This window comes from Eumetopias jubatus, unplaced genomic scaffold, assembly GCF_037043125.1.
Source record: "Eumetopias jubatus isolate StellerSeaLion01/CBP00866 unplaced genomic scaffold, mEumJub1_p1.0 scaffold_5, whole genome shotgun sequence".
NCBI classification, from domain to species: Eukaryota; Metazoa; Chordata; class Mammalia; order Carnivora; family Otariidae; genus Eumetopias; species Eumetopias jubatus.
This window is the reverse complement of record NW_028274811.1, coordinates 105,815,638-105,843,380: the sequence shown is the minus strand read 5'-3', so window position 1 is coordinate 105,843,380 and position 27,743 is coordinate 105,815,638. Positions and strand designations below refer to the sequence as shown.

At 36.7% G+C, this 27,743-nt stretch overlaps 1 protein-coding gene across 3 annotated transcripts; it reads right to left on the bottom strand.

Annotated features, from left to right (window-relative positions):
* SOX30 (SRY-box transcription factor 30) lies at nucleotides 1-27,743 on the bottom strand. Of its 3 annotated transcripts, XM_088023686.1 has the most exons (6): nucleotides 26,735-27,743; nucleotides 24,501-24,740; nucleotides 23,086-23,265; nucleotides 21,881-21,928; nucleotides 18,121-18,613; nucleotides 1-382 (listed from the first exon to the last, which is right to left on the bottom strand). In XM_088023686.1, the coding sequence occupies exons 1-6, from the start codon at nucleotides 27,741-27,743 to the stop codon at nucleotides 1-3; spliced, it is 2,352 nt and encodes a 783-aa protein (XP_087879812.1). The 3 variants fall into 3 exon arrangements, with proteins under 3 accessions (XP_087879812.1, XP_027962524.2, XP_027962525.1); XM_028106723.2 differs by lacking the exon at nucleotides 21,881-21,928; XM_028106724.1 differs by lacking the exons at nucleotides 18,121-18,613; nucleotides 21,881-21,928 and having other exon boundaries at nucleotides 264-382.

Sequence of the window (27,743 nt, the reverse complement as noted above, 5' to 3'; positions counted from 1 at the left end):
TTATAAATTCCTGAGCACTTTTTCTTCTTCCTCCTCATCACTGTCAGTGACATTGACTTGCTGGATGCTAGAGGGAGTTGATGTTGGGGCTGTGAAGACGTTCTCCAAGGCTCCAATGTCCAGCTGAGGCATGGGATTTAAGTATTCTTCCCCACTGTGGCTATGACTGTTATAGTAAGAGGTCCCATCCATGCTCTCACAACTCCGAGAATCTTGGCTGTGTGTACGTTCATCTGGGTAGTCTCTAAAAGGATAGTCTCTGTTTAAAGCTGAAAACATAGCCTCATGTTTTTGGTACCTGTCTTCATAATAACCAAGGCATTCTGGCATTGAACTTGGAAAATTTCCATAGCCAAAGGGAGGCCGACTATAAGGGCACGTGCTGTAGCAGAAAGACAAAAAAAACAAAAACAAAAACAAAAAGACAGTTAGATCATACCTTGTCCCCATGCTGCCTTGCATACAGACTAATTGAGCAAGTTTAACTGCATCCTCTTTGGGGCCTGGAAAGTTCCCAAGATAACTTTCTGCGACCACTTCATGTATTCATCTGCTCTTTTACTACTACCAAGTCCCAACATAAAATAAATGGCAAAGTAAGCTTGTGATTCACCAGAGCTATTATCTAGTATCAACGTTGGGCTTCTTACCTTTGACAACCTTGATAAAGAAAAATTGCTAATCTGGGCTTTTCTGCAGGATACCATTTAAGGTTTTGGAAATGCAGGTGTGTGTTATATTGTGTTAAAAATCAATGCTTAGTAAGGAGTGCAACAATTGTTTTTACTAGTATTTGAAACAAAACTTACCAGGGGAGGGATATATAGTTGGGTTGGAATTAATAGCTACTCATCAACTGCATTTTTCATAAAACTAGAATAATTAATTCCTAAAATTTGTGTGGAATCATGAAAGACCCTGAAAAGCTAACACAATCTTGAGAAAAAAAAAAAAAGCTGGAGGTATCACAATTTCATGTTTCAAGATATACTACAAAGCTATAGTAATCAAAACAGTATGGCACTTGTGCAAAAATAGACATATAGATCAATAGAACAGAGAGCCCAGAAATGAATCCATAATTATATGGTCAATTAATTTATGACAAAAGAGGCAAGAATATACAATGGGGAAAAGACTGTCTTCAATAAATAGTGCTAGGAAAACTGAACAGCTACATGTAAAGAGAATGAAACTGGGCTACCTTTGAACACCATACACAAAAATAAACTGAAAATGGATTAAAGAACTAAATGTGAGACCTGAAACCATAAAAATCCTAGAAGAGAACACAATCAGTAATTTCTTTGCCATCGGTCATAACAACATTTTTCTAGATATGTCTCCTAAGGCAAGAGAAACAAAAGCAAAAATAAATGATTGATACTATATCAAAATAAAAAGCTTCTGCACAGCAAAGGAAATAATCAACAAAACTAAAAGACAGCCTACTAAATGGGAGAAGATATTTGCAAATGACATATCCAATAGTATCCAAAATATAAAAAGAACTTCTACAACTCAACACCAAAAAACAAACAATCTGATTAAAAAATGGGCAGAGGACCTGAATAGGTATTTTTCCAAAGAAGATATACAGATGGTCAACAGACCATCTATGAAAAGAGGCTCAACATCACTCATAATCAGGGAAATGCAAATCAAAACCAAAATGAGGTATCATCTTACACCTGTGAGAATGGTTAAAGTCAAAAAGACAAAAAAATAACAAGTGTTGACAGGGATGTGGAGAAAAAGGAACCTCATATACTGTTGGTAGGAATGTAAATTGATACAGCCACCATGGAAAACAGCATGGAGGTGCCTCAAAAAATTAAAAATAGAAATACCATATGATCCAATAATTCCAGTATGGGGTATTTACCCAAAGAAAATGAAGACACCAATTTAAAAAGATATACACACCCCTATGTTTATTATAGTATTATTTATAATAGCCAAGAAATGGAAACAACTTAAGTGTCCATCAATAGATGAATGGATAAAGAAGATGTGTTCTATCATGAAAGAAAGAGGAGAGATCACAACCAACACTGGCGAAATACAAACAATTATAAGAACATATTATAAGCAACTATATGTCAACAAATTAGGCAATCTGGAAGAAATGGAAGCATTCCTAGAAACATATAAACTACCAAAACTGAAAGAGGAAGAAATAGAAAACCTGAACAGACCCATAACAAGCAAGGATACTGAAGCAGTAATCAAAAATCTCCCAACCAACAAGAGCCCAGGGGCCAGATGGTTTTCCAGGGGAATTCCACCAAACATTTAAAGAAGAATTAATACCTATTCTCCTGAAGCTGTTTCGAAAAATAGAAATGGAAGGAAAACTTCCAAAATCTTTCTATGAGGCTAGCATTTCCTTGCTCCCAAAGCCAGACAAAGACCCCACCAAAAAGAAGAATTAAAGACCAATAATCCCTAACAAACATGGATGCAAAACTTCTCACCAAGATACTAGCCACTAGGATCCAGCAGTACATTAAAAGGATTATTCACCATGACCAAATGGGATTTACTCCTGGGTGGTTCACCATCTGTAAATCAAATAATGTGATACACTACATAAATAAAAGAAAGGACCAGAACCATATGATTTTCTCAATAGATGCAGAAAAAGCATTTGACAAAGTCCAACATCGTTTCTTGATTAAAACTCTTCACAGTGTAGGGATAGAGGGAACATACCTCAATATCATAAAAGCCATAGATGAAAAGCCCACAGCAAATGTCATTCTCAATGGGGAAAAACTGAAAGCTTTTCCCCTAAGGTCAGAAACACAACAGGGATGTCCACAGCAACTTCTTGCTAGACACGTCTCCAAAGGCAAGGGAAACAAAGGCAAAAATGAACTATTGGGATTTCATCAAGATAAAAACTTTTGCACAACAAAGGAAACAGTCAACAAAACCAAAAGACAACTGACAGAATGGGAAAAGATATTTGCAAATGTCTTATCAAATAAAGGGCTAGTATCCAAAAATCTATAAAGAACTTACCAAACTCAACACCCAAAGAACAAATAATCCAATCAAGAAATGGGCAGAAGACATGAACAGACATTTCTGCAAAGAAGACATCCAAATGGCCAACAGACACATGAAAAAGTACTCAACATCACTCAGCACCAGGGAAATACAAATCAAAATCACAATGAGATACCACCTCACACCAGTCAGAATGGCTAAAATTAACAAGTCAGGAAACGACAGATGTTGGTGAGGATGCAGAAAAAGGGGAACCCTCCTACACTGTTGGCGGGAATGCAAGCTTGTGCAGCCACTCTGGAAAACAGTATGGAGGTTCCTCAAAAAGTTGAAAATAGAGCTACCCTATGTCCTGGCAACTGCGCTACTGGGAATTTACCCCAAAGACACAAATGTAGTGATCCAAAGGGGCACCTGCACCCCAATGTTTATAGCAGCAATGTCCACAATAGCCAAACTATGGAAAGAGCCTAGATGTCCATCAACAGATGAATGGATAAAGAAGATGTCGTGTATATATACAATGGAATATTATTCAGCCATCAAAAAATGAAATCTTGCCATTTGCAATGATGTGAATGGAGCTAGAGGGTATTATGCTAAGCAAAATAAGTCAATCAGAGAAAGACAATTATATGATCTCACTGATATGTGGAATTTAAGAAACAAAACAGAGGATCATAGGGGAAGGGAGGGAAAAATAAAATAAGATGAAACAAGAGAGGAAGACACACTATAAGACACTCTTAATCATAGGAAACAAACTAAGGGTTGCTGGAGGGGAGGAGGGTGGAGGGATGGGGTAATTGGGTGATGGACATTAAGGAGGGCATGTGTTGTAATGAGCACTGGTTACTATATAAGACTGATGAATCACAGACCTGTACCTCTGAAACCAATAATACATTATATGTTAATTAAAAAAAGATGTGTTTTACACACACACACACACACACACACACACACAGGAAATTTATGCAGCCATAAAAAAGGATGAGATCCTGCCATTTGTGACAACATAAATAGACCTAGAGGGCATCATGCTAAGTGAAATAAGTCAGACTGAGAAAGACAAATACTATATGATTTCACTTGTAAGTGGAATCTAAAAAAAATCAAGAAAAAACAGAATCAGAACCATAAATACAGAGAACAAACTGATGTTTGCCAGAAGAGACAGGGGTGGGAGGTTGGGTAAAATGAGTGAAGGGGAGTGGGAGATATAGTCTTCTAGTTATAAAGTAAATAAGTCACAGGAACAAAAGGTATAACATAAGGAATATAGTGAATGATACTGTAATAACAATGTACGGGGACAGATGGTAGCTATACTTATAATGAACATAGCATAATGTATAAACTTATCAAATCCCTATGTTGTACATCTGAAACTAATATAACATTGTCTGTAAACTATACTAAAAAAAAAGAGTTCCTGGGCAGGGGGGCTGTGGCACTGGAACAGAGGATAACAACTTAACTTTTTAATTGACGCTCCATAATAAGTTAAATTAGAAACTTTCTTCCTTTCAGAAAGATTTAGAATGGATATTAAACTGTGGTTTTAAAGATCTTTTCCAAATAAAGTTTTTGCAATGTGAACAATTGAAAAGATTATTTTGCTGTTTAACAAACTGCTTTTTTAAAGAAAATCTAAAAATTCTACCATCCAAGCCCATTTGTTAGGTTTTTTTTCGAGTATTCTCCCTTTCAAAGGCACAGAATGGGAATCATAGGAAGGGGTACACAAAAGTCCAAGCAAGAGATCCCTGGGCTCATGGACTCCATCTAGTGACAGATAACATAAATATAATAACCACATTCAGCAAAACCTACAAGTCGAGGGTTTCACTTCATGCTCCCACATTTTTTTTTTTAAAAAGGTCAACTTTGTTATCTTCCCTTTAAAAACATAAGTATGATTGACATACTAGACTGTCATCTCAAACTCTTTTAAAATATGGGTTATCTTAAGTGGTTTGGCATCCCATCCCCAAATCTCCCAAGTGCTGGGGGCCTTGCCCATGTTAAATGTCCCAATAATGAGGCTAAAGTTCCAAAATGTCTCAGGTTTCCTTTCCTATTGCCACATCTTCCTTGAGGCATTTTTAATATAACACATACATCCGGAACACATTATACTTCTAGCTAGTATGACTTTTCTCCTGCAGTTCTTTTACCCTCAGGTCCTCCACCCACTGAATTATACAGATAGCTCTCCTCCACAAAGCCCTCACTTCAGCTAGAAACCCTGTACTCACTATCTGTTTTCAGGACTCAATGTAGGCAAGACACTACACAAGACTTGGTGGAGAATTTAATTTTAAAAAAAGATCTAGAATCTAGGTATATACTAGACATGTGCTAAAGTCTATAATGTAAAATGCAAACATTTCATGGCTATATAGATATGTTAAAAACACGTTATATTCAGAAAACAGATCAGTTAAGATAAGAGTAATCCTAGAGGATTGCATGGATGAAAATGAATACGTTTAGGAGCACTGTGGTGTAGTGGGAAAAGCATCAATTAGAATTATTAGAATGATAATATTAGCCAACATGTAATAAGGATTTACTATATTCTCTAGGCATTAGCTAAGGAGTTTATGTGTTATCTCAATTATTCTTTAGAACAACCATATGAGACAGATACTAAATCTCCATTTTACAGATGAGGGAAGAGAACCTTAAAGAGATTGAGTGACTTGCCCAAAGTCATATAATTAGCAAGTAGTGAAATAGAATGAGGCAAGCTAACTCTAGAACTCGTTCTCCTAATTACCATGCCACATTATCTGCATACTAGTTCTAGCTCTGCCACTTAAAAACCTGGTAACCTGAAATAAACCTAAATTCTTCTGAGCTTTGGGCTCCTTCTATAAAAAAACAGAGATAATATCACCTGTTCTGCCAACTTAAAAGATCTGTCAGGAGGAGCTTGAGAGAGGATATCTGTGAGTACTTTAGAAACTTGAAACACTTTTAATGTAATATGATTTAGTCTCACAAGAAGTTACATGTAATAATATATTCATAAACACACACATAAATGTATGTCTTACATTGATTTTCAAAAAGAAAGAATGCAAAGATAGAACAAAATCTAACTGAAATGGTGGCATGTAGGAGGCAAGATGGAAGAGGGGAGGAGACAAGCAAAGAAGCTAGACTTCTCAGAATGGACTTCGTATTATGGGTTTGACTTTGAAACCATGTAATTACTTTACATGATTTTAAAACAAATGTAGTATTTTAAAAAGTGATCCCTAAAAATTAAAAGCAAATGAAAACAAGTGAACCCCAGTTATATCAAGTTGTAGTTGCCTTAACTACCCAGAGAAACATTATTTCAAGGTAATCTAAATCTGATATTTTTATTGTGCCTTCCTGGTAAGATACACGCTAAAGAAAGAATTACAAACAAATCTTAAACTGCATTTGGTAATTTTATTGTTTGTGATATTGCTGCTTTGAAACTACTGATATAATTGTTTTGAGGCTATTCTCTATATATGCACACACACACATATGTATCAGGAAAAAAACATGTTTAGTAGGATAAAGCAAATATTATCATTAGGAAACAAGATTTTTAGGGGGAAAAGATACTAGCACATAAAATCAAAGAACTTCATTTGAAACTACAATATTAAATTTATTTTGGAAATATCAATATATATTCATGAATTATTTTTTCTCATTCAAAAAAATACACTCATATTTTCCACTGAAAATCCCTAGATACTTTATTAGTTCAGTAGCAATAAGCATCCCTATTGCCCAAATTGTGGTTTCAGTAAAAGGAACCTGGATTTCTGGGTAAAATGGCTTATTCCAGGTCTGGTATGTACAAAATGTACAAGATAAGCCTAGGACATATTGTGCCAGAGGACAAAAAGCTATCAAAGATTAAGAACACAGGACCCAACTTGTAGCCAACTAGACAAATAAAAGACAAATAAAAGGATAATTTGAGCATCAAAAGATATAATAATGACTGCAATCTATCAAAGCATAGCAAATATACAAAAATCTACTTGTTCATGATGGTATTCCTAAAACCAAACAAGACTCAGTGATATGAGGGGAAAAATCAAGAATTTATCCTACCCTTCTATATTTCAGAGTAACCAATTGATGAGGGTAAGTTTTTCTTCAAAAAAGCATTCTAGTTAATGAGTGAAGGAATACTGAATCAGAAAATCACCATTTTGCAATCCCATGGTTCTAGGGAAAAATCCCCATAGCTACTAAAATTACCTGGTATTTCTCAACCTTAGTTGACCATTACAATCACCTGGAGAAACTTTTAAAGAATACTGCTGCCCAGGTCCTACATCCACAACAATTCTAATTTATCTGGTCTGAACTCTTCAAATGTTGCTACTTTGCAGCCAATAATTGAGAAGTATCACTTACGGTGATAATACGTGAACCTATAGATCATTCTTAACATCACTATTAGAGAAAAACAGACTTTGTGTACTTCTTGATGTGATACAATACAAATTACACAGCACCACCCATGAGGTATCATTGCCAAAAAAAGAGAGAGAGTAAAGAAAAAGAAAGAAAAGGGGGGGGGAGAGTAAAAGAAAAAAATTTGAAACTGAATCTAATAAAGTTGCAAGATCTATCATTTTACAGGGAAAAAAAGGGTAATAAGATAACACGTAGGGGCGCCTGGGTGGCTCAGTTGGTTAAGCGACTGCCTTCAACTCAGGTCATGATCCTGGAGTCCCCGGATCGAGTCCCGCATCGGGCTCCCTGCTCAGCGGGGAGTCTGCTTCTCCCTCTGACCCTGCCCCCTCTCATGTGCTCTCTCTCTCTCTCATTCTCACTCTCTCAAATAAATAAATAAAATCTTAAAAAAAAAAAAAGATAACACGTAAATAAAATCCAAGGATAAAATAAGCAAAATCCAGGATGAGGATAATGTGTTTCTTCAATGAATACATGGCATTAAAAAACAATTAAAGACGATAGAGTACTATATTGAAATGTGAAATGTTTAAGCATGAAAGAGGCTTAAACATAATCACATCCAATGTGTATATCTTGCTTAGATCCTGTTTTATGCAAACTGATTGTGAAAAGACTGAGACAAGGGAGGAAAATTCAACAAGCCAGTTAGTGGTTAGATGATAATAAGGTATTATTAATTTTTCAGGTATGAAAATCATTGGTCATTTTTTCAAGTCCCTAACTAGTAAATACACATACTGATGTATGTATGAAATTATATGCAATTATATATGCATCTGTGATTCACATTAAAATACTTAAAATACTTCTCCCAAAAAAGTAAAAGAAATAAATGAACTAAGAATAGCTAAATTGCTGATAATTGTTGAGTGATGGGTACATGGAGATTCAATATGCTATTCTGCTTTGCATATAAAAATTTTTGTAACAAGATGGTAACTAAGGCAAAACTATAATGCTATTCATTGCTTCTCTCACTTAGTAGTATGCATGTAAGTCTCCTCCATGTCTTTTCATGGCTTGATAGTTCATTACTTTTTAATATATATTAATTTTAATTATATTATATTAATATAATGCTATTCCACTGTTTATACGTACCACAGTTTATCTATTCACCTACTGAAGGATATCTTGACTGCTTCTGTTTTGGCAACTATGAATAAAATTGCTATAAGCATTTGTGTGCAGGTTTCTGTGTAAACACAAGTTTTCTTTTTTTGTATGTGTGGTAAATACCAAGGAGTATGATTGCTGGATCATATGGTAAGAGTATTTTTAGTTTTATAAGGAATTGCCAAACTGTCTTCCAAAGTGACTGTACCATTATGCATTCCCACTAGCAATGAATTAGAATTTCCTTTACTCCACAGCCTGACTAGTATTTGGTGTTGTCCATAATTTGGATTTTGGCAATTCTGATAGGTTTGTAGTGGTATTCCACTTAAATTTGTATTTCCCTAAAGATATATAATGTGAAGCATCTTTTCACGTGCTTAAATGCCATCTGTATATGTTCTTTGGTGAGGTGTCTGTTCAGGTATTTTGTCCATTTTTAATAGGTTGTTTTCTATTGTTGAGTTTTAAGAATTCAATATCTTGCACATTTTGTATAACAGTCCTCAATCAGATACATCTTTTGCAAATATCTTCTCCCAGTCTGTGACTTGTCTTTCATTCTCTTGATACCACATTGTTTGATATAGTAGCTTTGTAGTAAGTTTGAAGTCAGGAATTGTGAGTCCTCAAATTTGTTCCCCTTTCTCAAGAGTGTTTTAAAACTATTCTGGGTCACTTATAATTCCATATAAACTTTAAGGTCAGCTTTTCCATTTCCGTGAAAAAAAGTCATTGGGATTTTTGAGAGGGATCGTATTGATTCTGCAAATCACTTTATGAAGTATTGTCTTCTTAACAATATTAAGTCTTCTAATGCATGAACATAAATACATTTGCATTTATTTAGGTCTTTAATTTCTTTCAGTAATGATTTGTAGTTTTCAGTTTATGAGTCTTGTACCTCTGCTTGGTTAGATTTATTCCTAGGTATTTTACTCTTTTTTTAAAAATTTTAAAATTTTTACTCTTTTTTAAAAAATTTTTATTAACATGTAATGTATTAATTTGTTTCAGGGGTACAGGTCTGTGATTCATCAGTCTTAAACAATTCACAGCGCTCACCATAGCACATACCCTCCCCAATGTCCATCACCCAGCCACCCCATCCCTCTCATCCCCCTCTACTCCAACAACCCTCAGTTTGGTTCCTGAGATTGAGTCTCTTATGGTTTGTCTCTCTCTCTGGTTTTGTCTTGTTTCATTTATTCCTCTCTTCTGCTATGATCCAATAGAACTGTTTTCTTAATTTCCTTTTTGGATTGCTCATTGCTAGTGTATAGAAAATTCAAGTGTTTTATGTATATTTATCTTATACCCTGCAACTTATCATTAGCTCTAATAAACTTCTGCGGATTCTTTAGGATTTTCTATATATAGGATTTTCTATACATAGGATCATGTACAAAAAGAGATAAATTTCTTTTGTTTGGGATGTCTTTTTTTTCTTGCTTAATTTCTCTGGCTAGAACTTCTAGTACAATGTTGAATAGCAATTGTGAAAGCAGACATCCTTTTCTGGTTCCCAATCTCAGGGGGAAAGCCTTTCGTCCTTCATCAATGAAGATGATATTAACTGTGGGTTTTGTTCAGAGATGCCCTCTATCATGTTGAGGAAGTTCTCTTCTATTCCTAGTTTGACAATTCAATTTTGAAATCAGGAATTGTTTTTAATAATAAAAAAGGTGTTGGATTTTATCAAAAGCTTTTTTTCTGCATCAATTGAGATGATCAGGTGGTTTTGTTCCTTCATTCTATTTATAAGGTGTATTACACTCATTGATTTTCAGATGTTGAACCACGTGCACATTCCTGGGGTAAATCTCACTTGGTCTTGGTATATAATCCTCTTAATATGCTGCTGGATTCAGTTTGCTAGTATTTTATTGAGCATACTTTACAACTATATTCATATGATATATTGGTCTGTAATATTCTTTCTTGTGATATCTTTGTCTGGCTTTGGTAGCAGAGTAATGCTGGTTCTAGAAGTGTTCCTTCATATTTTTTGGAAGAATTTGAGAATCGGTATTAATTCCTCTTTAAATATTTGGTAAAATTCACCAATGAAGCTATCTAGCCCAGGGCTTTTCTTTGCTGGGAGGTTTCTGATTACTGATTCAATCTCTTAATATAGGTCTGTTCAGATTTGCTATTTGTACTTGAGTCAGTTTTGGTAATTCACTTATTTGTCCACTTTATCCAGGTATCTAACTGGCTGGTGTACAATTATTCACTATATTCTCCAATAATCATTTTTATTTCTGTAAAGTTGGTAGCAATGTAACCAACTTTCACATCTCATTTTAATAATTTATGTCTTCTCTTTTTTTCTGTCAGTCTAGCTAAAGTTTCATCAATTCAATTGATCTTTTTAAAAAGCTAACTTTTGTTGATTTTCTTTTATTTCATTAAACTCTCTTGTTTTTCTATTCTTTACTTACCTCTAATCATTTCCTTCTGCAGGTTTTAGGCTTTGTTTGCTCTTCTTTTTCTAGTTCCTTAAGGTGTAAAGTTGTTGTCGATTTGAGATCTTCCTTTTTGAATGTAGGTCATTGCAGCTATAATTTTTCTGTTATTCTATCATGGTTGGAGAAGAAATTTTGTATGATCAAATTTTTTAAAGCATTTTTGAGACTTGCTTTGTGATCTAACATATGGTCTTTCCTATGTGCAATTGTGAAGAATCTATATTCCGTCATTGGGTGAAGCATTATATATGCCTGTTATGTAGCTGGTTTACAGTGTTGTACAGTCTTCTATTTCCTTATAATCTTCCTTCATTTTGGAGGAATGATCTATCCATTATTTAAAGTATTCACAGCTAACATCATACTCAATGGTGAAAAGCTAAAAGCTTTTTCTCTAAGATCAAGATTAAGAGGGGCACCTGGTGGGCTCAGTCAGTTAAGCAACCAACTCTTGATTTCTGTTCAGGTCATGATCTCAGGGTCGTGGGGTTGAGCCCTACATCAGGCTCCATGCTGAGCAAGGAGCCTTCTTATGATTCTTTCTCTACCTCTCCTTCTGGCCCTCCCCCCTCACACTCTCTCTCTCTGATAAATAATATCTTAAAAAAAAAAAGAAAGTAAGACAAGGATGCTCACACTTGCCACTTCCATTCAACATAGTATTGGAACTCCAAGCCAGAGCTATCAGGCAAGAAAAAGAAATAAAAGGCATCCAAATTGGAAAAGAAGAAGTAAAACTATTTCTATTGGACTGGCATGATATTATACATAGAAAACCCTAAAGATTCCATTGAAAAAAATGTTAGAACTAATCAACAAATTCAGTAAAGTTCAAGGATAGAAAATCAAAATACAAAAATCATTTGTATTTCTATACACTAACAATAAATTATTATAAAAAGGAATTAAGAAAACAGTTCCATTTACAACCGCTTCAAAAAGAATAAAATACCTAAAAATAAATTTAACCAGAAAGGTAAAAGATTTGTATGCTGAAAAATATAAGACATTGATAAAAGAAAATGAAGAAAACACAAATAAATGGAAAGATATTCTGTGCCCATGGATCCATTCAATGCAACCCCTATGAAAATTCCAATGGCATTTTTCACAGAAATAGAACAAACAATCCTAAAATTTGTACAGAACCACAAAAGACCCCAAATAATTGACAAGGCAAGAAACAACAAATGTTGGAGAGGTTGTGGAGAAAGGGGAACCCTCTTATACTGTTGGTGGGAATGCAAGTTGGTACAGCCACTTTGGAAAACTGTAGATGTTCCTCAAAAAATTAAAAATAGAGCTACCCTATGACCCAGCAATTGCACTACTGGGTATTTACCCCAAAGACACAGATGTAGTGAAAAGAAGGGCTATATGCACCCCAATGTTCATAGCAGCAATGTCCAAACTAGCCAAACTGTGGAAAGAGCTGAGATGACCTTCAACAGACAAATGGATAAAGATGTGGTCCATATATACAATGGAATAGTACTCAGCCATCAGAAAGAATGACTACCCAACTTTTGCAGCAACATGGATGGGACTGGAGGAGATGATGCTAAGTGAAGTAAGTTAAGCACAGAAAGTCAATTATCATATGGTTTCACTTATTTGTGGAACATAAGGAATAGCATGGAGGATATAAGGAGAAGGAAGGAAAAAATGAAGGGGGGGAAATCGGACGGGGAGACAAACCATGAGTCTATGGACTCCGAGAAACAAAGTGAGAGTTTTAGAGGGGAGGGAGGTGGGGGAATGGGTTAGCCCAGTGATGGGTATTAAGGAGGGCACATATTGCATGGAGCACTGGGTGTTATAAGCAAACAATGAATCATGGAACATTACGTGATGTACTGTATGGTGACTAACATAACATTAAAAAAAAAAAAAAGACCACATATAGTCAAAGCAATCTTGAGAAAGAACAAAGCTAGGGGCATTACACTCCCTGATTTCAAACTATATTATAAAGCTATAATAAAACAATATGGTATTGGCATAAAAGCAGACATATAGATCAATTGAAAAGAATAGAGAGACCAGAAATAAACTCACACATACATGGTCAATTAATTTACAAAGGAGTCAAGAATATACAATCAGGAAAGGATAGTCTCTTCAATAAATGGTGTTAAGAAAACTGAACAGCCACATGGAAATAATGAAACCCCTATCTTACACCATATATAAAAATCAACCCAAAATTAAAAAGTAAAGACTTAAACATAAGACCCCAAATCATAAAATTCCTAGAAGAAAACATAAGCAGTAAGCTCCTTGACATTGGTCTTGCTGATGATATTTTGGGCTTGACACCAAAAGGCAATAAAAGCGAAAATAAACAAGTGGGACCACATCAAAATAAAAAGCTTCTGCACAGCAAAGGAAACCAGCAACAAAATGAAAGAGCAAGCTACCAAATGGGAGAAAATATTTGCATCTCATATATCTGATAAGGCATTAATATCCAAAATATATAAACAACTCATACAAGTCAATAGCAACAACAACAATCCAGTTAAAAAATGGGCACAGGATCTGAATAGACATTTTTCCAAAGAAGACATACAGATGGCCAACAGGTACATGATAAGTACTCAACATCACTAATTATCAGGGAAATGCACATAAAAACCACAATGAGACATCACCTCACACCTGCTAAATTGGTTTTATCAGAAGGACAAGAAATAACAAGTGTTGGTGAGGATGTGGAGAAAAGGGAACCCTTGTGTACTGTTGGTGGGAAAGTAAATTGGTATAGCCACTATGAGAAATAGTATGAACATTCCTCAAAAAATTGAAAATAGACCTGCCATATGATCCAGCAATTCCACTTCTGGGTATTTATTTGAAGGAAATGAAAACACTAACTTGAAAAAGTAACTGTATTCCCATGTTCACTGCAGAAGAAGTTCCATACACACAATGGAATATTATTCAGCTATAGAAAAAGGAAGAAATCCTGTAACAATACGGATGAACCTTGAGGACATTATGCTAAGTAAAATAAGTCACAGAAAGACAAATTTGGTATGATCTCACTTACATGTGGAACTTAAAAAAAATGAATTCATAGAGAACAGACTGGTGGTTGCCAGAAGGGGGATGGGGTGGGAAATAGGCAAAAATGGGCGAAGGTGGTCAAAAATTACAAACTTCCAGTTATAAGATAAATAAGTCCTGGAGATATAATGTACAACGTTGTGACTATAGTTAATACCATGTTGTATATTTGAAAGTTGCTGAGAGAGTAAATCTTAAAAGTTCTCAACACAAGCAAAAAAAAAAATGTATGTTGTACACATGAAACTAATATAATGTTATATATCAGTTGTTATATCTCAAAAAAATCCTTAAGTCTTCAACTATTATTGTAAATTTATCTATTTCTCCATTTAATTCTGCAATTTTGGGGCCCTTTGTTGCATACGTATATGATTATAATCACTTTATCTTCTTAACGTGTTAACTCTTATCAATATGTAATATCCTTCTTTGTCTACTGTAACAATTTTTGACATAAAGTCTATTTTGCTTATATTATTATAGGCACCCCATCTCTCTTTGCATGGAATATCTTCTTTTACTTTTTCCCCTCTTTCAACCTATTTGTGTCTTTGGATCTAAAGTGAGTCTTTTGCAGGCAGGATATATTTTGATCCTATTTTTAATACATTCTGCCAATTTCTGCTTTTAATTAGATAGTTTAATCCACTTACATTTAAATTGATTACTGATAAGGAAGGACTTATTTTGCCATTTTGCTATTTGCTTTCTATATGTCATTCTTTTGTTATTCCTTAGTTTTTCCATTAAGGTCTTCTTTTATGTTTAATGGATTTTTCTAGTGTTCTATTTTGTTTCCCTATTTCCTTTCTGCATATTTTTAAAGTTATTTTCTTAAATGGTTACCTTGGGGATTACAGTTAAAATCCTAAATTTATAACAATCTAATTTAAATTGGTATTTACCTTCATTGGCATATGAAAACTCTCTATAAAACACCATCCCCACTTTATGTTGTCATAAGTTACATACTTATGCATTTTGTATCCATTGACATAGATTTATAATAATTGTTTTATGTATTCTCCTTTTAAATAATACAGGAAAAAAAAGAGAAGTTACTAACCAAAAATACAATAATGCTGGGTTTTATATCTACCTATATAGTAAACTTCACCGGAGTTCTTTATTTCTTTGTTTGGCTTTGAGTTACTGTCTAGTGTCTTTTCATTTCAGTCTGAAGTAGTCCCTTTAGCATTTCTTGTAGGACATATCTACTAGTTATGAACTTCCTCAACTTTTGTTATCTGAGAAGGTTTTTATTTCTCATTTTTGAAGGATACTTTGTCAATTATAGAATTCCTGATTGATGGATTGTTTTTTTTTTCAGCACTATGTATCCCACTGCCTTCTGTCCTCCATGGCTTCTGATGCAAAATTGGCTGTTAGTCTTACTGAGAATCTCCTGAACAAGATAAGTCACTTTCCTCTTGCTGCACTCAAGATTATTTCTTCATCTTTGGTATTTAACAGTTTGATTATAATGTATCTTAGTGTGGATCTCTTTGAATTTATCCTAGTTAGTATTCATTGAACTTCTTGGATTCACATCTTCCTTCAAATCTGGATCATTTTTGGCCACTATTTCTTTAAATATTCTTTCTGCCCTTTCCTTTCTCACCTCTTCTCCGGGATCTCTGATGATTATGTTGGTACATCTGATGATGTCCCACAGGTCCCTTAGATTCTGTTCACTTTTCTTAACTATTTTTCTTCTGCTTCTCAGATTGGATGATTTCAACTGACTTATCTTCATATTCACTAATTCTTCTGCCTGCTCAAATATGCGCTGGATCTCCATAGTGATTTTTCATTTCAGTTACTGTAATTTTAAGTTCCAGGATTTCTATTTGGTTCCTTTTAATAATTTCTGTATTTTTATTGATGTTCTTCTCTATTTGATGGTACTCTGTTCTCCTGGTTTCATTTAGTTCTCTGTCCATGGTTTCCTTCAGCTCCCTTTAGCTCAAGACAGTTGATTTAAAGCCTTTGTCTAGTAAATCCAATGTCTGGGCTTCCTCAGGGATAGTTTCTGTTAATTTTTTTCTTGTAAATACCATACCTTCTTGTTTCCTTACATGCTTAGTAATTTTTTGTTGAAAACTGGATATTTTGAGTATTATAATGTAGTATTTCTAAAAATCAGATTTCTGCCCCTCCCCAGGGTATGATATGGTTGCTTCTTTTGAGTTGTACTTGTGTGTTTCATTGGTGACTTTTCTAAATTATTTTTGTAAAGACTTCATTCTTTGCCTTTTGTGATTATTTAAGTCTCTGTTCCATTAATTTAGTGATTTGGCAGAGCTTTCCTTAAACATGTAGAGCCAAACAAAACAAACGAGAGCAAAAAACACCCTCCCAGTCTTTGCAGATTGGTTCTGAGTTGGGGCACTCCTTCAGTGCTTAGCCAGGCTGTTTACAGTTCTTTCTTAGACTTGGTTTCCTATTTACACAGAGCCTAAATATCAGTCAGAGGTGAAAGCTTACAGTCTTCTCAGGTGTTTGCTGAATATGTGTCTAGCCCTGGACATGTGTGTGCCATTCTATATTTCCCAGTATACATGGGAGTTTTTCAAAGCCTTTATTCCCCCATGTACCTCCTTTCCCAGTCTCTTCTAGGCTTTTCAGTCGCCTGCTGCTTGCCCCATCTGTTGTCCCTTACACCAGAAAGCTGAGGGTAGTATATGCCTTTGAATATTTTTCACAAACACCACTTGAAAGACAACTCAAACCCTGCGAGTGTTTTGAGGTGAGTGAAACAAAGGTAAGCCCTTGAACCAATTCTTCAGGAAGCCACCAAATTAAGTCAAAATGCACAACCATAATGCTTTGAGGAATAAAAGGTCTATAATGCCTCCTCCAACAGCAAAAAGTCACACCAGAACATTAGCCACCATCCCCTTGACCATCACTAAGCTATAAAATGGGGAATGGTTGTGGCAAACTGGGCTAAGGACTTTAAAACAAGCAATCCTATTATGAACTGAAGTAACATAATATATACCTGAAAAGTTCTTTGAGCTGTTGGTATGCCTAAGTGAGAAGTAATTTTACTTTCCTAAATAAGTAACAATAGAAGATTGGTATTAGACATGTAACATTTCAATCTCAGTAGAAACTATCTCTGTTTATACACTTACCAGCAATTGAAAAGTAGAAGTTATACTCTATTAGAATGCTTGCAAGGAAGCTAAATTCTATCACTCCAAAGTGAAAAGTTACAAATTTGTTTTCTCTAGATTCCTTCCTATAAAAATCAATTCTTTTACTGATAATTTATACGGGATTTTTTGTTGTTGTTGTTAAAAAGACCACTGTGTAACTTTGAACAAGTCATTAAACCTCCGAGACCAAATACTCTCCTCTATACTGTTGCTATTCAAAGTTTGGTCTATAAACCAACAGAACTGGCATCACTCGGGAACTTGTTAGAAATGCAGAATATCAGGCCTACTATACCCTGGTATAGGATACTGCTCTACCCCAGACCTACTGACTCAGAACCTGCATTGTAACAAGATCACATATGAATGATATACATATAAAAGTAAGTCTGAGAAACACAACTCTATACAATAAGGTATTGGTGGGGGGGTAACTAAATAATTTTAAAGACACTTATAGCTGTACAACCAGAAGCCTTCACTAACTGATTTTTCTGAAAAATCAGATCTGATAACATTAGACCCTGTATTATCTTGTGGCAACAATCAGCTATAGCTCAGTAGCAGCTACCCCATTAGATGGGGCATGAACTCTCTTTGGCCCTCCCAGTCCTCATCTAGCCTCCTTCATGTTTTTATGTTAACTGCTTGGCCCCTAATTCAGCCTCTAATCTAAATCAGATTCCAATCAGAATTGAGGAAGTCCCTTTTAAAATAAAAAGATGGGTACCTTCATAGGTAAAAATGCATTAGCTATATGTGTCTTTAGTTGAAAGAAAAAAATGTTCATTTACCTTGATGGGAAGTAGTGAGGTCCAGGTAGGAAGTAAGGGTGATGAAAAGAAAATCGTGGTGGTGTCCCAAACAACATGGCTGGATAGCCAAGGGGAGGAGCCTGGTAGACATGTGAGTGTGGAATAGGAGGAGCCTGGGGGACTGGAGCACTTCTGGGACAAGTGGAAACACTGGGATACTCCTTGGGAGGTTGGATGGTTGAGGCCGCAAATCTGGCCTGGGCAGTACTTGCACTAGTTGGAATCCTGTTGGTGTTCTCCAGAGAGACCGGAGTGGGTCTCTTCACAGAGTGACTGGCTCCGGAATGAAGCTGATGAGTGTCTGTTTGGGAGGGCCCAGCAAAGCGCTGGGGTGGGAGTGCCGGGCGGAGGGGCAGACTTGGAGCCTGGACGGCCACCTGGGCAGTACTGGAGACGCTGGGCTGGAAAAGTGAGATGGGGCTTGGGCGCTGGACTGCAGGTGTGGGCAGCTGGATGGCAGGTGGGGCATCACCTTTAGAAATAAAAATAGCATAGGTCTGACATTAATTGAGTTGCTCCATGTTTTTCTTTTTTCAGAATTTAATAAGCTGTACAACCAGAAGCCTTCACTAACCACCTCACCTACTAACATTACTACATCACACCACTCTATTTCCTTTATAGTATTTGAACAAATCAAAATCATTTTGTTTACCTATTTTACATTTTTTGTCTCTCTTTCCCATCTAGATTCTAAGTGACATGAGAGGAGAGACCTATTCTGTTTTGCTCCCTGCTGTATCTCCAGGGCTCAAAATTCTGTATGGCACAGAAAAGGCCCTCAACAAATATTTCTTTTTTTTTTAAAGATTTTATTTATGTATTTGACAGAGACAGAGACAGTGAGAGCAGGAACACAAGCAGAGGGAGTGAGACAGGGAGAAGCAGGCTTCCCACAGAGCAGGGAGCCCAATGTGGAACTCGATCCCAGGACCCCAGGATCATGACCTGAGCCAAAGGCAGATGCTTAACGACTGAGCCACCCAGGCACCCAACAAATATTTCTGAATGGATAAATAAATGAATAAAATTGAGTGACTGAGTGAAAGATGAATACATACAGATGCTAATGCGTATATATAAATGTTTCTTTAAAAAATAATATGAAACTACAGATAGTGGTTACTTTTAAGGAACAATCATCTGGGAGAAGGGTCAGGGCAATGTGGCAAAAAGAAAAGCTAGACTTTTATTATACATCTATTGGTACTGTTTAAATTTTCTATTGTGTAAACATATTAACCTTACTTTGAGGTTTCAGGGAAGTGTGTGGGTCATTTTACTACTATCCCATATACTTCTCTATATTAATCTGACATTAAAATGACATTTAGTTTTTTGATTGAAAAAATAAACAATCAGTAAAATTATTTTGCTTTATTGCATTCAGTGTCAATGTGATTACAGAACGAAATTCCCAGGTGAGAAGAGGACTTGCCACAGGTCAACAATTTCTGACAGATATGAAAGTAGTATTATTGCAGCGAGGCATAACAAATATGGCAGAATTTTATAGGGAGGTGTAACAATCATGTTCTTGAACAAGAGAGGACTACTAATTGAGTTACCAAGTTATTCAAATGACACATTTAGCCTAAACTTAATTAAAATTTTCCAAAAAATACAGAGAGAAGCCATGGCAAGAGAGTCATGATCTGGTTTATTCCAGTGCAGTTAGATCTCTGTTAATATAGAAGATGCAGTCCAAGAACAGACTCTATGATTAGAAATATGTCTCTGTGAGAGGCTGAAAGGAATGTGGATCTTCTCTTAGCCTTGCCCAGTGAAGGCCTTTCCTTTCTTCTTTCTCTCCAGATAAGGCATATAATACTCCTCTTAAACCTGCAGGTAGGTACTTATCTGTTACTAATTATCTGGTAATTATCTGTTAATCTATCTGTTTCAAAGATGGCCCCTGACCCAGTGAAGCACAGATAACACAGGGACAGGGTGTAAGTGAAGCTGTCCTGACTCGTAGTTGATAGGGTTATGTGCCCTCCCATCTGTGAGGCACAGGCCCTAGGCCTTTCCTGATTGATCAGGCATAAAGTAATTTCCCTCTTCCATGTTCCCTCAGAACATGTAAATCTATATCTTATGAAATATTATAAATATGTTATTTGCTTGTCTGCCACCCCTACCACAATCACAAAACTGGAAGCTTGAGAGCAGGAACACTTTCATTCCTGTCTGCATCCCAGTTTTTGGTGCAGAACTTGGCTAATAATAGTTAAGAAAGCTTTGACTAGATGGAAAAAAAAAAAACCCTAACAAATAAATCTATATCTGATAGCACTTTTACCACTCTGATATAAAGAAAACTCCCTTCTCTAAACAACTATGAAGCCAGGCTGATTTGTAATTGAATTATCACTGCACTCAAGACATCTGCTCCTAACATCTTCCTCTGACACAGGTTTTGCTTCCCTATAGCTAGTTCAAGAAGCTCTTAGTCCTCAGTAAAGAAGTATGATCTTCCCAGGCAAAGTAAAGGAGCTATACAGACCAACTGATATTATTTCAGTTACTGAAGAAGGAAGGGACTCATCTTTTAGCTGACATGAAATGTTCTTTTTAACCAAAGATACTTCTATAAAAAAAAGCAGTATGAGGCACGATATGATAAATCATGCATTCCTTTAATTCAATATTCACCAAGTAACTAACATATGTCAGGCACTGTTTTGGTCTGAGGTTAAAAATAAAATGCATGCATAGAGAGTTATATAGAAGTATAAGGAAGATGTCCTAAATGTCAAAATTCTGGTTGCTAAGCAGGAAGTTAAAGTCTGCAACATCCAGTCATCTCCATAAACCGTAAGTGAAGAGAGAAGACTTGTGGGAAGGGCAGAGCTCTAATGTATCAAACTTTAGATAAGGTATGGAAAAGACTAGCCAGTCACCTGTTTTCTCTTCTTCTAGCACATAGCTAAATTACCTTTCCCAGCCTCCCTTGCAGTCAGAGGAGTTGCCATGGGTCCAAGAGCTACCCAATGGAAGTTACAAGAGATGTGTACCACTTTGGCGACTGGCCCCTGAAAACCTTTCATTCATTATCTTCTAAGCTCTTTCCCCTTCTGCAAGTTCATGCACATTAGTCCAGTGGCCTTGGATGCCACATATTAAAGATGGCAGTGCCACAGGGTGGAAGAAGTCTGTGCCCATGAGTCACCCCTTCAAAGAGAGCCATACACTGACTAGAAATACCTATTTTAGACTTTAAATAAACCATAATTCTGTTTAAACCATTATGTTTAGGTGCTTATAAAGCAGCTAGCATAATCTAATCATTACATGAGATAAAGAGAATTCTAGATGTATAGTATAGTATTACAGGAACAAAAAAAGTTATTAATTTTCAATACTCTCCCACCACCTCTCCCAAAGGGAAAGAATTCACTGCCTGTGCTGACTGGACAGAGGGTGCACCGAGGCTTTTGTTGTGTGACTGGGATAAATAGTGAAGGAGTGAAGAATGGCAGAAACTGAGGACAGACCAAATTTCTCTACAAGAAAAAGCTATATGGAGGTAGTAAGGAGAGAAGGAACAGCATGTGGCTGAACAAAGAGAAAAAGAGGCAGAGACAGAAGGAGAGGAGAGAGAAATAGAGTAACAGGCAGAGACATAGAGACGGAGATGGGAAATGGAGAATTGGGACAAACAGGCAACTGATTAAAAAAAAAAAAAGTGGGACTTTGGAGAGAGAAGACGGTAATGAGGAGCCCCAAGATGACTTACTATATGTTGAACCATGTGATTCTTCCTTCCCTGGCCCCTCAAGAAAACCTACAATAAAGAGCTATATCACTTTTCAAGGAATTTTTGAGCCGGATTTGTGTTTCTCATGGACATGATACTTTGCTGGAATGGATCTTAAGGCAAAGAGCAGCTTTTTTTGGATTATAATAGTATCAGAAAAATGGATGTTTTCTGTCTGTTTCAGTTAAACAAGAAGAGGTGGGTAAACTGAAGAGGCACCATGTGTCTACTACCAAACAACTGAAATAGTAGTAAACTTTTTTAATTAAAAATTTAGAGAAAATGTATGAATTCAGAAGAATGAAAGATGTCAACTGAGTAACAGTATAATAAGGCAAACCAATTTCAGGCTTTAGAGATAAAATGTAGAGAACAAAATTATTCACCAGAAAATTCATATATGTATAAAGTGACATTTAAAAGCCAGACTAAAATAAATATAGCTTCCACCAGAGTTCTAGAAGACTTTAAAATAAACAAATTTGATATTTAATATAAAATGAAAATGCTGGCATAACCAGCATCAAAGACATTTGATAAAAGAAAGATATCTAAAAAGAATTCTGGACTATCATGCTGTAATCACTTTTGGAAACAAGAAACAGGAGAAGAGCTTGGGATGTGGCATTAAATGTGAAAGACAGAGTGAACATAATGCATTGGTTGTAGAAATAATAACAGACAAAGTACTATAGATTTTATCAAAGAAATAGTAAAATTATTTGTATTGGTATCTATCCTTTCTAAACTACCATATAAGCTCTTTGATAGGAGACTGTAAAGATACCTTTGTATTCTGTCTCAAACACAGAGTTTGACCTATATTTGGTACTTAATAAACATTAGGTAATGGGGGTAGGTAGGCAGGGATGCAAATATGGCAGTGGAATATACTATACACTGCGAAAACATATGAGATGGAAATATTCACCAAAACAAGGGAGAATACCAAACTACATTGCTAGATTGACTTAATGAGATAAAAATGTGCTAGGATAATACAGTACATGGCAATCTCTGAAATTTTTCCTTCTCCAATTTCATGTTTTTACTTTCTTCTTGATTTTTTTTCCTTAATATTGTTGTTCTAAAAATTCTTAAGCTAACAGAAACAACATTTCAACTTAAGGTAAAATTTTCATACACCTATTAAAAATTCATAATCTACAATAAAACAAACTCACCAACTGGTTGAGTGATGGTGTTCTGTAGGCTGGGAATTACCACAGAGTAGGTAGGTGAGCGATAAGGATATATTGTTGTAGGATTTGTAGAGATGATATTCTGTGTGGTACCAGAAAATACATTGGAAACACTTAGAGGGAAGCGTTTTCGCTTCCCTGGACGAGGTTGATAAACCCAACCTATAGAAGAAGATAAGCGATTTTTAATTTCAACATAAAGACCCTATTTAGCCTTTAAATAGTTCTTTTTCACAATAAAGAATCCAAAATACTTCTAAATTTAAAAAAATAAGTTATTGTCTAAAGTGTCTTTTCTAACTTATGTGATTTCTGTGCTTTTTAATACCCATATAGCTCCTAACTAGTGGTCAATATTGTAACCCATGATTCAAAGGAAGAGTTAGGGCAAATGTCTTATAACCAGAGACACATATTGAATCTGCTGTAAAATCAACATTAAAGACATTGAGTTTGAATCCCAAAGCTTTTCCTTTACTTATAAAATAATGCCCCTATATTATTCATCTCCTGTTCCCTCACTTTCTATGAGATATAACTGTCTCTATCTTACAATGGAATGGTCACTAATGACCAGTCCCTATTTTTATACCTAGCTTAGGAAGAATCACTCTCTTAAACTCGGCAATTGCAAGTCCACAAACAACCCAATTTCCTTCCAAAGTCAGAAGAGTGGAGTTTAACAGTTTGCAGCCACTGTTATTCCCCTAACCAGGGGAATCACTGGTTCTCTGTAACTGTTGCCTCTGACACCCAAAACATTTCTGCTCATATTTTAGAAAAAAATAACTCTTTTCCCATCATGCATGATCATATTGGCCATACACTTTGCTTTTACCCAAGCTTAATCTAAATGTCCTCATGGCTGGGGAGTAAATCAGAAATTGTTTCAAACTACATCATGATGAGGATAAATTTGGCAGTTAGAAGACATAACTATATTCTCATAACCATATAACATTAAAATGGAGCATGGTGTCAATCCCTGCATTCTCATTGTCTTTAAGTGTATGATGCATATTTGTTTCTGTTGCTATGATTTTAACTCTTCATTTTCTAGTATATTTGCAAAATTGTAGCCTGGAACTTTGGAGTTTCACCTTTATTAAGTTCATATCTGTATATTTAATCAAAACCACACTAAAATTATGTCCCCTGGTTTGTTATTAGTTGGCAAATATGAGACCAGATATTCCTCTACTTGGTTCTATTTAAGAAAACGTATGCCATGTATCAACTCAATCATTACTATAATATTAGCCATTATTCTCTTTATTGTACATATCAGAGTAGAAAAAAATACGCATTTTTGTCTTTCATTCTCAACCTAACCTAATCTTTACCTAAATAAATTTAAAAGAAATTAGAAAGAAGTTTTGTTTATTTCATTTGATTACCAGGAAATTCCTCTCTGTGCTTTTCTTTAATCTTTTGTGCTTCATCATAATAGGGTTTCTTTTGTTCTTCACTAAGTTTGTTCCACTCTAACCCGAGCTGGACACTGATTTCTGCATTGTTGGCTGCTGGGTTAGCTTTGGCTAGTGCTGGCCGGTGAATCCTTGCCCAAACCATAAATGCATTCATGGGTCGCTTCACATGACCATTTCTGTCCTTACTGAAGGGAGTATCTGGTATTCCTACATGACAAAAATTAAGAGACTGAATTAATGTCCCACACACACGCACCCACCCACACACGCACACAATGTCAAAGTGAAGTGCACCTTCCTCTATATATATATTTTTTAAAGATTTTGTTTATTTATTTGACAGAGAGAGACACAGCACGAGAGAGAACACAAGCAGGGGGAGCGGGAGAGGGAGAAGCAAGCCCCCGGAGGAGCAGGGAGCCCGATGCAGGGCCCGATCCCAGGACCCTGGAATCGACCTGAGCCGAAGGCAGACGCTCAACGACTGAGCCACCCAGGCGCCCCTGTATTTATTTTTTAACTGGAAAAATATAGTCAAAGAACTGCCAGTATTCCCGAATGCCTCATAACCCCTGAACTCAGCATTCTAAACTATAGCTTAGAATGCCTCTTCTTTTCCTCAAAAAGAATAATATTGTTGAAGATATTGTAGGAGTAATAATGTTGAAGACACAGTAAACTGTTGGCTTATTACTTCTTTGGGCTTTGGTAATACCTCTTCCAATAATTAATTTAGTTTCTTTCCCAATAAAATATTCTATTACTGGGGGACAGGAACTACAACTTATTCATGACTATAATCCTAGCACTAGCTAGGTGTTCCCTAAACGTTTAAAGAAACTCATTTACACGCCCCTGTAGCGTCCGTTCAAGTAAAAATATTTATAATATAATACTATATTCTATTTCATTATGAAGGTGAAGCTCTTGCCAAGGTGGGTCATTGACACTAACCCTATGTCCTGGGAGAAAAAATAAAAGAAAAATAATAAAAGTGACTTTTTGAGAGTCCCAGAACAAGTTGAAATTACAATAAAGGTAGCTAAATTCACATCTCTTACCTAATTCATCAAAAACAACTGTCTATAAACCTCTTCTATTGTTTCTCTTTATTTTAGTTACTTGATATATGAAAGTTTTTAAAATGCACAAAGGATTAAATAAGTATTATATAGAAAGCTTTCCCTTTCCTTTAGAAAATGAAGTTTATAAAAGCAAGAGGGTGAGATGGAGAGAAAGGGTCAGTAAGGAAAATAAGAAAACAGTAAATATAAAAGTTAATGAAAAAACTGAACTGATATGATTTTCCATGACATTCATTGGCATAAAATTATCTGAATTAAATCTTAAAATAAGAATTTTCTAACTATATATTCATAAATAATGGATAGCAATAAAATACTTGTAGTTGTTACTAAAAAAATGTAGTTGTTACATTTTTTAAAACAATTTCTAGCTTATTCTATTTTCATTTTCTATATTTCTATAAATCCTTAGCTTTTAGAATACTAAAGTGTTACATTTAATCATGTACTGTTTTCTCTTATAAAAATGTTTACTATTCATTTTTAAAGAAGACAAATTACCTCCAAATTCAGTATAAACTTTCCTGTTTGATTATAAACATTTTTTCATTAAACAACACTTAAAATTTTCTTCTTGGGGCTCCTGGGTAGCTTAGACGTTTAAGCGTCTGCCTTTGGCTCAGGTCGGGATCTCAGGTCTGGCTCCCAGCTCAGAGGGGAGTCTGCTTCCCCCTCTCCCTTTGCCCCTCTCCCCATTTGTGCTTTCTCTCTTGCTCACTCTCTCTCTCAAATAAAATCTTTAAAAAATTTTTTTCTTCTTGATACACGTAAAAATATTGAACTACTATAATAAAGTGTAGCATAGAAACTGATGGCTGAAATAACTGTGTTTATAGTGACAATATTTCTATTTTGTGTATAAACATTAGTCGCCTCTAAATCTCATCATTCACTGGACCTTAAAATAGATTTTTTTAAAAAATGGGAATCTTGGAACATGTTAGTGTATTTTACCGGTATATGTACAAGTCAATTGGAAGTGATACCTGTGCAGACTTTGCCCTGTAATGAATCAGTTCCATGATTTTTCTAGTTTAGGCTTCTGAACTGCTAACATGTCAGCTACGGGGCAACACAGACGAAGTTTGAAAACCAGATTCCCCTGCCGTCTAATACCTGCATCTGAGGGAAGCACGGTCAGCGGGACATCTTTGGTTTCAATTTTTACAGAAGGCTCCAGTAAAGATTGCATTTTAATAGGCACTGGTGTCAAGGGGACCTTGGTCAATTGTATCAGCTCTGAAGCTGGAGGTCCCTGAAATTGGATCCGGGCCCCAGGGGGGACCGTGTGGAGAGTCAAAGGGATCCTGAGGTCTTGCTGGTGTGGCCCAAAGGCACTGGATGGCTGGGCTAGGATTTCCTTGCTGCCATGGACGAGGCCATTGGACGCGGGCTCCGTGCCCAGCCTGCAGTCCTCGCGGAGTCTCTCGGGCTCCTCCGTTTTGATGACTCCTTCTCTGATGGTCGCCAGGTTTTTGCCTTCCCCGCCTTTCTCCACGTCCCTCATGACCTCCTCCGCCTCCAACCTGCCCTTCTTCTCGTCCCCTCGGCGGCAGTCGAGAGCTGGTCCCGGGCCTTCCACCTTGGCCGCCCTGGAGGCTCTAGGGCCCGCCTCCACAGGCCTTCGCGTCCCCGCCGACGGATCCAAGCCGGGCCCCTGTTCCTGCTTCTCGGCCTTGATGTGCAGCGCCCGGGGCTGCACTGGGTACAACTCGGGTCTGCAGGGGGCGCCGTCGGACGCGGGCAGCGGCGGTGGCAGCAGCAACAGCTCGGGCCTCAGCTGCAGCAGCTGTGCTTGCGCGGGCGAGGCGACGACGCCTTCGTCCCGGGCCTGAGCCAGTGGTGGCCCAGGCGGCAGCAGCAACACTTGCTCCGGCTTCACCTGCAGCAGCCGCGATGCCGCGAGTTGTACACCCGACGCCTGGGCCTCCCCGCAGGACGAGGCCACGGTCGCAATGGCGGCCGCGCACGGGGTGGGCGGCGACGGCGGGAGCTCCGCGGCCGCAGCCCTAAAGGAGGCGCCTTCGACCGGCAGCTGGGGCGGAGCAGGGCGGAGCGGGCGCGGCGGGGTTGCCCGTGGCAGTTGGCGCGGCTGAGGCTGCGGCTCTGGCCTGGCTCTCTCCAT

Bases quoted from the DNA above. Each gene is read 5' to 3' on its own strand.
- SOX30 (XM_088023686.1), bottom strand. From the start codon at position 27,743: ATGGAGAGAGCCAGGCCAGAGCCGCAGCCTCAGCCGCGCCAACTGCCA. The intron at 18,614-21,880 runs GTAAGTCATCTT...TTATTTCTAAAG, and splicing joins ATCACATGGTTCAACATATA to GTGATGCCCCACCTGCCATC. The intron at 383-18,120 runs GTAAATGAACAT...TTTCTGCTACAG, and splicing joins CCTCACTACTTCCCATCAAG to CACGTGCCCTTATAGTCGGC.